Source organism: Seriola aureovittata, chromosome 20 (assembly GCF_021018895.1).
Source record: "Seriola aureovittata isolate HTS-2021-v1 ecotype China chromosome 20, ASM2101889v1, whole genome shotgun sequence".
Lineage (NCBI taxonomy): Eukaryota > Metazoa > Chordata > Actinopteri > Carangiformes > Carangidae > Seriola > Seriola aureovittata.
This window is the reverse complement of record NC_079383.1, coordinates 6498350-6512317: the sequence shown is the minus strand read 5'-3', so window position 1 is coordinate 6512317 and position 13968 is coordinate 6498350. Positions and strand designations below refer to the sequence as shown.

Sequence of the window (13968 nt, the reverse complement as noted above, 5' to 3'; positions counted from 1 at the left end):
AGCAGAATATATTTATGTGGTTCAAAAAGCCTGATAGTATCTAAAAATTACTCACAATCTCAACAACATTGACAGTGCTAGATTTAACTGTTTTATAGAGACAGTAGCTCATTAGACATAACAGAACAGTAGTGATATGTGGAAATCTTACATGGAGGGAGTCACGGTTTGTCACTGATTGATTTTTACTAAATGTCCCCAATGCAACGTGTGGTGAGCTGCTGCACAGTAAGTAAGCTCTTTAATCCTCTGTTCACAGAGTTTGTCTAAAGAAAAAAAATCATGTCACCTTGTCTTGTGTTTATAGGGATCTTGTGCTAAGTCTTTTGTTTTGAAAGCCTCCAATGTTTGGTTGTGTGTGTGTGTGTGTGTGTGTGTGTGTGCGTGTGTGTGTGTGCATTGTGTCCCCCACATTAGTTCATTTGCCTGAGAAACTTTCCCTACTTGGAAAAAACTTGGAAATTTGATGTATTGTCTTGAGAAGGCAGGAAATGTTGGATTTTTTGTTGTAAACTTTTACTTCATTACACAATGTGTTTTATAACTTGAAAATGCTTACAGTATTAAATAGTGTTATTCAGTTAAAGTAGAGACATCATTAACAAATCAGGGGGGAAAGTGTTCCGCTCATGAAAGTGATTGGTTTTAAACTCTGTTAACTGTATGAAACCAACTGAAGATGAAATCCAACAATAGGGCAGATAAATTCAGGATGAGTGCTTATTATCATGCATGCTACGACCAACCCAGCCTCTCTTTTCTCGTTTCTCTTTTTTCCCTCCATATCTCCCTCTCCTATTGACAGGGCTCTAGTGGTTTCCCTGGGTTCCCAGGAGCCAACGGCGAGAAAGGAGCCAGGGTAAGAAAACACACACGTAGACACTCATAGAGTACACACACTGTGCCTGTTTGTGTATGAAAATCACCACGCCATCATATTCCAGCTCAAAAGAAAATTGATTCCTATTATAAAGGCATCAGTGTGGTGACTTGGCACAAAAAATAACAGCGGCAAAATCAATTGGGGGGAGAACAATGTGGAAACAATTGCGCTTTCATTGAGCTCCTCTACCCATTTCAAGGCTGGAAAAAAATAACTGGCACTCATAGAGTTTTGAAAAGTGCTGAGAAAGAGTTCAAGATACAGGTTTTACTTTCAGCACCTAATTATGAAATAGACACAATATTCCCAGTTTATCTGGATCTAAGATAACAAAATTGTTCATTCACGTAGAAATTTATCAATTTCAAGTCCTCCTCAATTTATAAAGGTAAGATATTTCCTTTTCAGAGTACTTCACAGTCATTTAATGGACACTTTGAGGTACATTATCATACTTATGCCAAGGCTACCTTCCAAAATTAAATACTCAATACTTTTTTAACGAAATCAGATTTTGTCCAGTGTTGACTCAAAGCCAGAAATATTTTCAATGCATCAGTTATCAGATTGTTTCTGCTGTTTTATTCAGACAAGCAGTGGAAATGATATTATTTAACAAATTCTTTCTTGTCATTCCAAAAGGTATTTGTACCTATAAACATACAAGACACAACGTTTGAGAAATGAATAGTTGAAAAATGAATAGTTGTTTACTTTTTTCAACAAAGATATTAGTGATTAGAGTTCAAAGCTCACGTGGATTTCATCTGAAGCCACATGGAAGTGAGACGTGTTCTGCTAAATGCATAATGACAGATGAAAATATGTTTGAGTGCTTAAAATGTTTTGCCTTTTTATCTAACAGGGTGTTGCAGGTAAACCTGGTCCAAGAGGGCAAAGAGGTCCAACGGTATGTTCTGCTCTCTCTATGATTTCTATGATTAATGATCTAATTAAATAGTGTTAAGTCATCTTTTATAATCCATTCGCCTGAATGACATGCATTCTGACAGTTTTAGATACAATAATACTCATAGGTCCTGTGTTTGACTCTTGAGGTTGCTTCTGTCTCTGCAGGGTCCTCGTGGTGCTCGAGGAGCCAGAGGTCCAACAGGAAAACCTGGTCCCAAGGTAATAATACTAATCTCACACTGATTTTAGGCTCCTTAGTGTGTAGTACTCTATATCGAGCAGTGATTTAAAATAAAATGACACTGATATGTTGCTGTGTGTTGCAGGGCACAGCAGGCAACGACGGCCCTCCAGGCCCACCTGGTGAGAGAGTAAGTCCATAACATGCTGAGTCTTGGGTGGCTGTTCTGTAATGCATGTGAATACAACCAAAGGATGCATCATGAACTCAGTCTATCAGTTCTGTTAGGGTTAGTTAAAATAGCACTTACAGTCTCTGCACCTCGACTATGGTGATGTTAGACTGGGACATGTTTTTTGTAAATGTGAATTGATTCTCTTCAGTCAAAGAGTTGGTCAGTATTGAGCTTCAAATCTTGTCATACTGGTCAGACCCTTCAGAGTTCAAAGCATAATGAGAAGCGTTTTTTAAAAAAAAAGAGGAGCAAGAAGAAATACACTTGGGGACATTATTAGTTCTCACGGGTTACTAAAGAGGATGGAAATGTTTAACTTGCTGTAACAGTTTACCTAGGAAGACGAGAGCATCAGTAAGGATTGACTAGAAATAATTAAGAAGTAACAGATTCGGAGTCATTCAAAAATCTATGACTCTATAAAAGCTGTTTATTTAATCTGTCTTTATTTTTTCCATTTTATAAACACACTGTTTCTTTGCCATATGGGAAGATTGCTATGTTCCTGTTCCCACCTTCATCTACCAGACAGGAGCATTTCTGTTTTTTCTTACCCCCTCCCTTTAGCGTTGCTCCTCAGAGTTCTCATAAGATACATTTCTCCTTTAAACTGATGCTCAAACAAAAGAGAAAATAAAATGATTTTTATTGTGCACAGTGGCAGCCCTGGGTGGCTAACTCAGAGGAAAATAAACACACTCTGCAGTTACCTCACAATAAAAGCTTTTCAGCTGTTCTACCTTATTTAATACCTTTCATTAGAGTTTGTTAGATTTCCAGTGGTGTTTTAGTGCAAGTTGATTTTGCTGTTTGACAAAGAAAATCCAAAAAGCCCAAAGAAGGCATGAAACAATAAGGGCTTTTAACTGCAGCTGCAGCAAGTGCTGAGTTTGCATTAACATTTTCCTAACACCACAGAAGGAGAAAAATGGATTTTATTACAACTCTGACAGAGCTCCACGGGGAGTCTATCAGAAAACAGATCCTCCCCTCTGTTAGAGAAAGGAACATAACAACAATGTAGGAGTGAAAGCAAACACTCTAAACGCATCTCATGCTTTCTGCATGGGCTGCATAGCCATATACAGAAAATTACTCATCATCCCCCATTAAATAGGCACATTCACTCTCTCCAGTGTCAAAGGCCACTGTGATATTCAACAAAGTTTAAATCCACTAGTCTTACTAATACCTGTCTGCAAAGCCGTACTTAGGTCAGTGCTTGGGTTGGTGCTTTCAAATCTTGCTTTTATTTTGTAAAATGTAATATCAACTTCAGCCAAGCAGCTTTTCAGTTTTGGATTTTGGTATCAGGGGTTAAATTAACTGAATTTCCCAGAGGAGATAAATAGTGAGTATATATCCATCCATCCATTCATCCATCCATAAGTTTTAATTAACTGGCTCATGCCTGTAGAACTTCCCATAGAATTCAGTTTTGCACTCCACAGCATATTGAAGCAGATGCTGATTGGCAGCTTTTGACCTTCGAACTACATCATTCTAAGTGAGGGCAATTCTGCGAGATTAAAAGCTGCCAAATTATGTCATGAATTCTGTATCAGAGGTGGACAAAGCGCCCAGCTCCATCACTTAAGTCAAAGTAAAGATACTCATATTCATATGTTTCCAAGAAAACAGTACTCAAGTAAATGTACTTTGTTACTGTCCACCCCTGCTCTATATGAATTGCTAATGTTTGCCTCACCTTTCTTTGTGTGTATAAAAAACTTAAAAAATGCTATTGGAATGAGATTGTCTTTGTCTGTTCAGACACAGGACAAGTGAGGTGAACTCAGCTCAAATCTGATGGATGAACATGATTAAAAGATAAACTTAAATTATCAAGTCAGCTTTGAAATTTATATTAGATTGAATCAATGTGCATCAGATATTTTCTATGCTCTTTAAATTTAATTTCCCTAAATCCCAAACCATTATGCTACCTCAACAATAAACTGTAACTTTTTAAAAAAGAATTTTCACTTCATCAACATATTTCACTGTAACAAAAGTCAACACAGAACTCTGAATATTTGTTGTGTCAGTTGCACGCTGACCTCTTTTTCCTCCTGTTCCAGACGTTTGTGTCAGATTTTTTATTCATCATTTGCTGACGTGGGTCCTGCTTTCCTCTCTACATTGACTTGTGTTCTCTATTTCTGCTGCTCTCAGCCTATCATTAAATATAGACCAGTTGAACATACTGTATATGTACAGTATATGCAAATTAAATATATAATGATATGTTTGTCAAACATAGTTTGTACAGTAGGGAAACAGTATGTAAGTATTCTTGGTAATTTAAATGTGAAAGGAAAGTAAATAATTCTTTATAGGCTGGCTTTTACTGAATATTAAATTATTACAGTTCTTGTGAGATTGACCTTTGGATTTGACAGGATTTGACAGGAACTGACCTTATTTTACCCAGCAGTTTATTCACTTACTTTGAGTCTTTTTAAGTGTTTAAGGCCTGAAATGTTCCTGTCCAAAAAAAAAAAATCAGCACTCAGGCATTAGATAGCACTTTAAGATTAAGCCTAGTTGGACTTTTCTCTGTGGCAGTCAAGTGGCTGGAGAACCAGATCTATTTCCTGCCACTCCAGAGTGCTCACTATAATGACTTTGTGTTACTAGGAGGGCTAATCAGAGCACAGGCTCTATGAGCTAATCAACAGTGACTCACTTGACCACAATTATTTGGGATCTTGTTTTTTTTTTTTTAGCTCTAAACTTAATTTGCTTTCTGTCTGTTTTCTGTTTTGGTTTCTTTTTGCACACTGCAGTAAACCACCTCATAACTTTACTCTTTGTGCATCTCTCATCAATCTTACTGTCTGTGTGCTGATTGCAGGGACCTCAAGGGCCTCAGGGACCTGTGGGCTTCCCTGGACCAAAGGGCCCCCCTGTAAGTGTTTCTCCGCCTCCACTATATCCATCCGACAGCTTAATGTAAAACCACCTACAGTAAGATTATGTGGCGTGCAGCTCTTTCCCAAGGTTCAATGCCTTCCTACTGTCTCAATCAGCAAATTAGCATAGTTTGCAAACATTACAAGTCGCGACTTCATCGGGTGCAGTAATATATAGCAGTATCCCTAATTCTGTGCAGGGGTCATTAGTCTAACTGTTATTGAGGCAGAACCCATTCTTTCACTCTCCAGTCCAGGCAGGAGACAAGTGATAATTTCCACCTATCGATTCAGGTTAGATTCATTGTTGGCTCTTAGCCTTCAGCCAATGAGAACGAAAAAATCAGAGCCTGTTATTCTTTCATTAGTGTTCTGGTAGTTTAACCACAATTATGTTTGTGCTATATATTGTGCCTACAAAGTATTTGCACCATATAATAATAAAATCTAACAGCTTGGAAAAAGAAACTTTTATTCTAACAAATTTCCTCGTGCCATTATTCACTCCAGATATGAATGTGACGATAATGAATGTACTGGGTTACTGAGCTTGTGCGTATTTTAATTTCTTCCCAACAGGGACCACCTGGAAAGGATGGGCTGCCCGGACACCCTGGCCAGCGCGGAGAAACGGTGAGTCTTGAAGATGCAGTATCCTGTTTGAGCTGCCAGTCACCTGTGTGGTTCTGGTTATTATCTGCCTCTAACTTCAAACCTCTAGACCTCAACAATGAGTCAGGAACTCAGTGTGACTTTATTTTTCATATTTGGACAGGTCTGTCATATTTCCACAGCGGATGCAAATAAAGGAGCGTAACACCTCCATTTTTAGTTTTTCAGAAAGGTTTAATCATTGATCTTTCTCGGGGAAATATTTTAGATTCCAAGTGTGTGAAACATGAACATAAACATGAATTGCCAGGGCAGTTTGAAAAACATTCTTAATATTTGCTCAGTTTAATTCCACAACATCTTGTTTTAATCCTGCAAGATATAGTTTTGTTGTGTCAATGTCTCTTTAGCTCTCATTCTTTAAATTGCCTCTCCATTGCAGGATGAATCCGATCCTCACAGTCAGTAAGCTGCACTACATTTGAACCCCCACCCCCTCCCCCACGTTTTATCTCAATCGCAGTTGTATGCAGGGGATTACAATCACTGATACAACATCTCAGTGGGATGCCAAAAGGGTAGACATGTCTCGTAAAGCGAAATTCTAAAGACAAAGCCCTTGTGAACATTGTCTGGGTCGATCTGCTCGTCTCCATTCACACACACAGACACACACACACACACACACACACACACTGCATTCTGTCTGTGTAAAGCCAGATGGCTCAGACTTCTATCTCAGAGAGATGGACACCAAGGAGCTGAGGAAACATCCTTTTCTGATGGAGCTGGCTTGTTGTTACTTTGCAAATATCCAATGAAAGGACATAGACCTAGATTGTCCAGCAGCAACAGATTGTGTAACTGAGCAAAAATAACTGAGCAATAATAACTCTTACTAATATTTGTTGTAACAGCATGGAACAATGGTTCATGTCGTTTTTTTCAAAACAGCTATTTCAGTTATCAGTTATGAGCTTAATGAGAAATGGCTGCACTAAATCTGCCCCGATGATGCCATATCTCATGTGACACAAAGGAAAAATAAAGTAAAGTTTGATTTGATCACACCTAGCTGCCATCCCCTGCTCTCAAATTTGATTCCTCTGTACTTTGTATGCATCAGTGCACCCTGGTTTGACGAGGCTCAGAGGGCAATAAATTCTACTAAAAGCTTGACAGATCATCACTTTTATCATTAAAGCTTCCCTTTCCGCCTGCCTCTTTCTTGTAGATAACGTAGCACACCACACACGAGTGGTTCCCTGCCTTTGCCGCTATTCAAGCAACGACGACAGGGTGTTTATTAAGGTGTTTATGGATGTAGATTTATGCTCTGATGAACGGGCTCCACAAGCATCCAATATGAGAATTGATCACGGCAATAAAGATGCTCATAGGCACCAAGCCCTGGCAACACAAGTTATATTTGAGGAAGTGCAGATAAAGATTTGAGCTGATGTCTCAGAGTCAGGGCCGATGCTGTAGTAGAATGGCCTGAGGGTTTCATCAGCACAAGTCACAACATATACAGATCAATAAGCCTGGATTAAGAAATCTGGATCTAACAGCTTGGATTTGAAGACATTGTTTGGCTGAAGTATAGCAACTTATAAATGAAATGAGTTATAAAAGTAATACCTTGGTGAAAAAATTGATAAATATGGAGTTTGATGACTGAGGGATTCATTGATCAGTTGGCAAGTGGTGGAAATGTCAAAGTGAAAGTCAGTGTTCACTCGTGTCATTCTGTCCTAAAACATTACAGAATTTAGTATGTCTCCATTAAAATATGAAATTTATGTTAAGGACACCAGTCATTCTTGATTATCAAAATCTTAATGTATTAATTCACTTATTAAGCTAAATTCTAAGCATCCTGCTGGGTTAATATTTGGGGAATATACCGAGTATTTGGAAGAAGTCTCATGCCAATGCAGATTGGATTGTTCCTCCCCCAGAAGACAGAAGTTCATCTGATTTGTGTCGCATTGTTGGTGTCGATACTCAAGATGTTGAACTTGTTGTCCTGTTCTGCTTAAGTATATCCATAGGGAATACAAATCGATGCAAATCAACCACACACTGTGAATGTAAACTTACACAACAACTTTACCATAACTAAATGTGCACACACAGAACACTGGGTGCTAACTCTTATTATTATTATTATTATTATTATTATTATTATTATCATTGTTATATTCAAATAGCTCTTTAGTCCGAGAAGTAAAATGCACAGTGAAGCTGTTTGGTTTTTGTGCAAGCAACAGCAAAAATAAGCAATACCTAATTCAAATAGGTCCATCAGTAAAAGCTGATTTTTTTAAAGTGTTTTAGAATGTTGGCAAAAATTCTATTTTAATTAACAAAGATTTATAAATGTTAATGTGTGATATGACAGCTATAGAGCAGGAAGACTCTTATAGCAGATGCCTATAGATGCCTAATTACACATTCAGCAGACTTTGAGCAACATTACCATATTGTTGGAGTCAGGTGTCGTGCTACCAGACTAAAGAAAGTCCAATACTCACTCTTACCTCTGGTTTCATTTGGTTCATGAGATCACTAAAGGGATCTTTTGCTATTTGACTCTATTTTCTTGACCAAGCACTATTTTGGCACTGGACAGGTTGGGTGCACTGAACTTTCCAGACCTTGTTTGATGGAAACACCTACTTATAATTTAATCCAAGCCAGAGATTAACCAAAGTAGACCTAAAATAGAACCTAAAATCAGCTCGGAGCTGCAGAGTTATAATTATACTAATATCATATATATAATATATGAATATTCAAAGCATCTGAAATTATTTTTTTTCTTTTCTTTATAACATTAAGTTTATGACAAAATAGGCAAAATTCAGAGTCAAAGTTTAGAAAATTTTTATTTTATAATTTTTTAAAATTTATTCATACTGAACTAATGGCTTCATCAGAACTCTGTGGTTTTGGTCAGATTCACATTTTATTGAAATATTGTCAAACTCTGATGATATGAAAATGTGTTACATCACCTGTGTCTAACAGAAATATAAGGACAAAAGCAGAAAATCTGAAATCTCTCATTTTAAAATAACCAAAACACATCTCTCCTAATAACATAATAAGAAAATATGTTTTCAGAGGCTTTAAAAGCAGCAAATAGTCTCTAGGTGTCTATTTTGTTTGCAATGCTTATTGATAGCACCAGGTAATCTCCACTAACAGGTACACTCGTTAAAGAGACATTTATTTCTTGTCATTGTCATGCTCAATGACATGTACAGGGTTCTTTTTCTTTATTTTTATCAAAATAATTGACATCTGCCTGAAGTTATTTACCAGCCAGCACTGTAATCTAATAGAATCCTTGATCCAATCCTTGATTGTGAATGTAACCTGAAAAAGCTCCTTGTTCCTACGTCAAGGAAATACATGAGCCAGAACTTAAACCCCTGCTTATTAGCTGAAATAAATTCAAGATGAATCACTTTGGTTTCTTTACTTGGGTTTTAATAGATAAGCGTAATAGTTTCTGTTTTTACAAACCATATGAATAAGACTTTATCATCTTCTTTCAGGGTTTCCAAGGAAAAACCGGCCCACCAGGTCCAGGAGGTGTTGTCGGGCCCCAGGTACTGTAATGTATTATTAAACGATGTAAAATTAAATATATTATTAAATAAATGTAATATATAATTGATATGAAAGCCTTAATGGCATTGTAATTCCACGCAGTAAATGAATATTGTCTGGAAAAAGGGAATACAGCAGTAGTCCACAATCCTCAATAATCAGTATCTTAAAAATAAAAGATGACATGTAAAAGGTAATTGTCCATGTGGATATTTTTTGAGGACTTAAACAGAAATGTGGTTGATCTGTTTTGGATCTGAACAGAACATCTCTCATTTTGGAAATGGACAGTTTATTTATCTGGACACTCATGGACTCATGAAAGTATTGGTGTAAATTATCAGTGAAATCGGCCATTAATAACTGTATCTCATGATTTATATAACTACAGGGAAGATTTGATGTATTGCTGCTATGTTGAACTGTAAATAATATCAAACTGTGTGATAACATCTTAGGGACCCACTGGAGAGACCGGTCCCGTTGGTGAGAGAGGACACCCCGGACCCCCAGGTCCACCTGGAGAACAGGGTCTTCCAGGTGCTGCTGGCAAGGAGGGAGCGAAGGTATGTAGAAAGAACAAGAAAGGCCATCTTTTATTTTTGAGTGCTTAAACTTATTTCATATACACGCTAGGTCACAGTTAATGCCCAGTATCCTGTACTGAAGGGAAGAAAGTAGATAGATGTGTAAAAATTATTAATCTGAAAAAAATGCTAATTTCTTTTCTATAGTACCACAACATACCAGAAATGCCCTTTTCCTCCCCCTCTCTCCTCCACTGCTTTTCTCACACACTGTAATAGATTTGAGTCAGTTACACAGAAGAGAGGAAGCCAGGGAGGTTGATAGAGACATCAACAGTATAGAGGTGGGCTGCAAATTGAACTTATGCAGCTGCAATTATCGCACATGATTTGATTTTGCAGATTGAGCCAGCTGCATTCGCAAGCAGTTATATTTCTTGAGGGCATGCAAAGCTCAATAGACTGCTGGATTGCTTAAATAAAACTGTGAGGAAGCAGGAATCAATCTGGAGCAATACATTCACCCACATCTCACCATCACTCTCTGAACCGCACAAGGCTCTAGCAAGTGACTGCTGAAGATACAGTAGCTGAGATTTTGGGAGCGTCTGCCCACATTCTCTCCCTGGCCCTTGCTGCCCACAAATTGAGTGCCCATTAAGAGCAGACAGCAGCCATTTTGTAGAAGTATGGGCTGCTCCAAACCACCCATCTGACTCGCAGGATCTCTCAGCGTGCCCTGCTCCCCATTCTCTCCCTCAGACCCACCATGTCTCCTGCTTTCATTTTCTTCCCGTCTTCCCCAAGCAGACAGTTTAATCAAGTCCATCGGCTAACTCCAAACCCTCCGCCACTCACAGCTCCACTTTCCTTCCCCACTCTGCTCAAACCTGTGCATCAGTATGCCAGGGACACTTTGTGGAGGTCTTGGCAGCAGAGCCCAAATCCTCTTATACCTCTCAAGCCCGCTCTTCTGTGGCTCCCTGTTTGCAGATAAAGTCAGCTTGCCAATACAAAAGAAACAAGAACAAAGCCAGAAGTAAATTTTTCTGCAGTCTTGTTTTAGAAATGTTCTAAACTATGGTTGCCCTGCAATTATTGGCACTACTCCTTTTTGCAGATGCAATACAAAAGAAAGTGAGTTCAGTATCTGAGGTGAGGGCAGGGAAGGTTGGAGAGGATGTGAACAAGCATTCAGTGCTCTCTTCAGTCAAAAAAATATTTTTGGCAGCATGTTTTTTGTGTTATGTGGAATCACATTTTAGCTTTTATCCATTAAGCAGCACTAAGTTATTTTTGTATTATGTATCGTTTTCAACAAAAAACTCAACAACAAAAAAAAAAAAACATACTGAGTTTCAAAGACTCATCTCTGTTTCATGTTGTGGCTGATTGTGTGAAAGCGACAGTGCACTGGTTTTGATTAGAGTTGATGCTTATGCATTGATTGTGTCGTGACAGTGCTAATGATTCCACAGAAAACATACATGCTTCAAACTAATTGCAGCTAATGGCCCATTAAGATGAATGTCAGCTACAAAACAAGCAGGCTTCTCTTCCTGGTGCGACAAAGCCATTAGTTATATTATATTTGCTTGTCATATGCTTTTCAATCTGTATTCAGTTTGTTTTTTCTATTAAATTCAGAGCCCTTTGTTGCTCAGCTGCAGGCTGTGTAGTGTAGAACTTTAGTTAATGCATAAAATCTGAAACATACCTGTATGCACACATTTCACCAGAGGAGCTGGATGTTGAGCATCTTTGAATAGTATTAATACATCTTAAGTTCTCATTTACAAGGTTCAGTCTGAGAGCAGTGCAGCTTTCAAATACACGGTTTAGCTGTCATGTGCTTTGCCTCCCCTAATGCACATCGACACAATCCCAGCTCCAATTCAACACTTCCCAACCATTAAAGTTACATAAGAGTGTGAATAACTCAATTTTGAATACCAAAAACAGTAGAGTGAACTAAAACAGCAAAGTTCCACTCTCTCAATTTCTCTGCAGCAAAGACTAGATTTATGAGTTTATTTTACTATGAGACCACATGGTTGCAGCAGTGATGACTGGTGACCCTTTCAGAGACTGACACAGTGTGAGGAGAGAAGCACGCTGAATATGGAGCAACAACTACAGATTCAAATTTCTGTAGAAGGTGACCAAAGATTTGCCTGTGGCTGCAGCCTCATGATAGGGTCAAAGTTTGAGCACTGCTTATCATACACCAGTCTCCTGTATAAAAAAGGAATGAAGTTGATTGTCATGTGGCGTCTGTCTGAGGAAGAAGGCAAGGAGTTAGATTTTAATGTTAGAATTTTACCCTGGTAGTCTGGTATTGCCTTCAGTTTTTGCTCTTTGTCTGGCAAGGCTCAGTTGGCATTTTCCTTGGATGGGAATAATTTCCGGGAAGGCAGCAGAATAGATGAAGTCCTCTCCTCCACCCAGACACACTCTGACAAATTGACTGTGATTGATGGGCTCTTTCAAATCTTTGCTTCTAATTTTCAAACTGGAAAATGGCTGAAATTGTCAAATTTCTCATAGAGTATAACTAAAATTAGTTTCTCAGTAAAACTGAGGAGAGCAATATGTAATGTAATGTTATGTTATGTAATAACATGCAGCTTAATGTTTATAAGTTTAAACAGTTGTTGAGGTTTGGAAATTTAAGAGACAATTCTCTCATCATTTACACATTTCCTTTAGTTTGGTCCACAACATGTCCAGTCAGACTTCACTGGTTATTGGAATAAGTTTTTCAGACTTGAATCTTATAGTGAAAATTTGACTTGTGAGATGTGGTCTGACATTTTTGATGAACTTTAATTAGAATCAGTCATGAAACAAAGCATGGTCAGAAAAAAAGCATGAAAAAGCAGTTACTTATAATTTTTATGTTGTATTGATGCATCATATGTGAACCACACTAACTCCTTGTGTGATTGTGTGTATAGGGAGACCCTGGACCACAGGGATCCTCCGGTAAAGACGGTCCCCCTGGCCTTCGTGGCTTCCCTGGAGAGAGAGGTTTACCTGGTGCCACGGTAAGAGCTCCCCTCCTATCTACACCTATTCATCATCACTTCCCTTTACATGTGTTTGCGAGTAGAAAGTGACAGAACATTGCTACATAACAAATGAGCCAGCAACTATTTTGAGCTATTCACTTCATTAGAGACACCAGCCTTGGAATTCACTCCTAGCAATCAATCCGGCACAGGAGAAATCCAAAGCGACATCTTACAAATGAACAGGCGTGCCTCTGCATCGCTCCACCACCACTGACACCACTGTTTTAATGGCAGCAATGCATCATGGGCCTCTGTTATAGAAGTAGGTAGTTGTTGGTTGGGAGACCATTTGTAAATTCTCGTTTTTACACAGGTCAATGTAAGTGTTTTTTGGAGAGCAAGGACAGCAAAATTATTTGTTTGTCTCTGTATGCAGTATTTACTTAATTAATTATTAAGTGGGAAACATAGGCAATTAGACTGTGTCATGTGGGGATAGATATAGTGTAGGGAAAGGTAGTGTTGTGTTGCCTGCATCCTGAAGGTCAGTCAGACTCTGCAGGCCAGCAGCACCGCTGATTGTTTTCTGCCATTGTAATTTACTCGAGCACACAGCCAGAGCCAGAAGAGACTCATTACCCATACTGTCATTTGCTCCTTTGTGGCCCACAAGGGAGCTGCACACACACACACACACACACACACACACGACACACACACACGACACACACACACACACACACACACACACACACATACATTCTGTGCATTGACAAACATACAAGAAAACACAAATGTGGAAGACACTATACACACCCCCCGCATGTGCAAAATGAAATTCACAAGCTTGTATGTGCAGAACAGGATAGAAAACACTGTATAAATCCACATATATACACACACAGTCATGTGCACTTATCACTTGTGCATCCAAATCCCACCACTCTGTAGCTACAGTATCTACTAGACTACATGCCCGAAGGGAACAATATCTCTTTTAAACGTGCCACATATTAATGAGTTACCTATCATGGATATATTTCTGGGCTCTGATTCGTGCTGGTGGTC

The 13968-nt window shown here is 38.5% G+C and overlaps 1 protein-coding gene across 2 annotated transcripts in view; it reads left to right on the top strand.

The window, feature by feature from the left end:
- col11a1a (collagen, type XI, alpha 1a) overlaps positions 1-13968 on the top strand; it is an 80175-nt gene that overhangs the window by 41467 nt on the left and 24740 nt on the right. For both annotated transcript variants that reach the window (XM_056364763.1, XM_056364762.1), the window contains 9 exons: positions 806-859; positions 1749-1793; positions 1961-2014; positions 2122-2166; positions 5069-5122; positions 5706-5759; positions 9305-9358; positions 9818-9925; positions 12844-12933. In XM_056364763.1, the coding sequence (XP_056220738.1) occupies positions 806-859; positions 1749-1793; positions 1961-2014; positions 2122-2166; positions 5069-5122; positions 5706-5759; positions 9305-9358; positions 9818-9925; positions 12844-12933 (558 nt within the window). The remainder of the gene's footprint in view (positions 1-805; positions 860-1748; positions 1794-1960; positions 2015-2121; positions 2167-5068; positions 5123-5705; positions 5760-9304; positions 9359-9817; positions 9926-12843; positions 12934-13968) is intronic.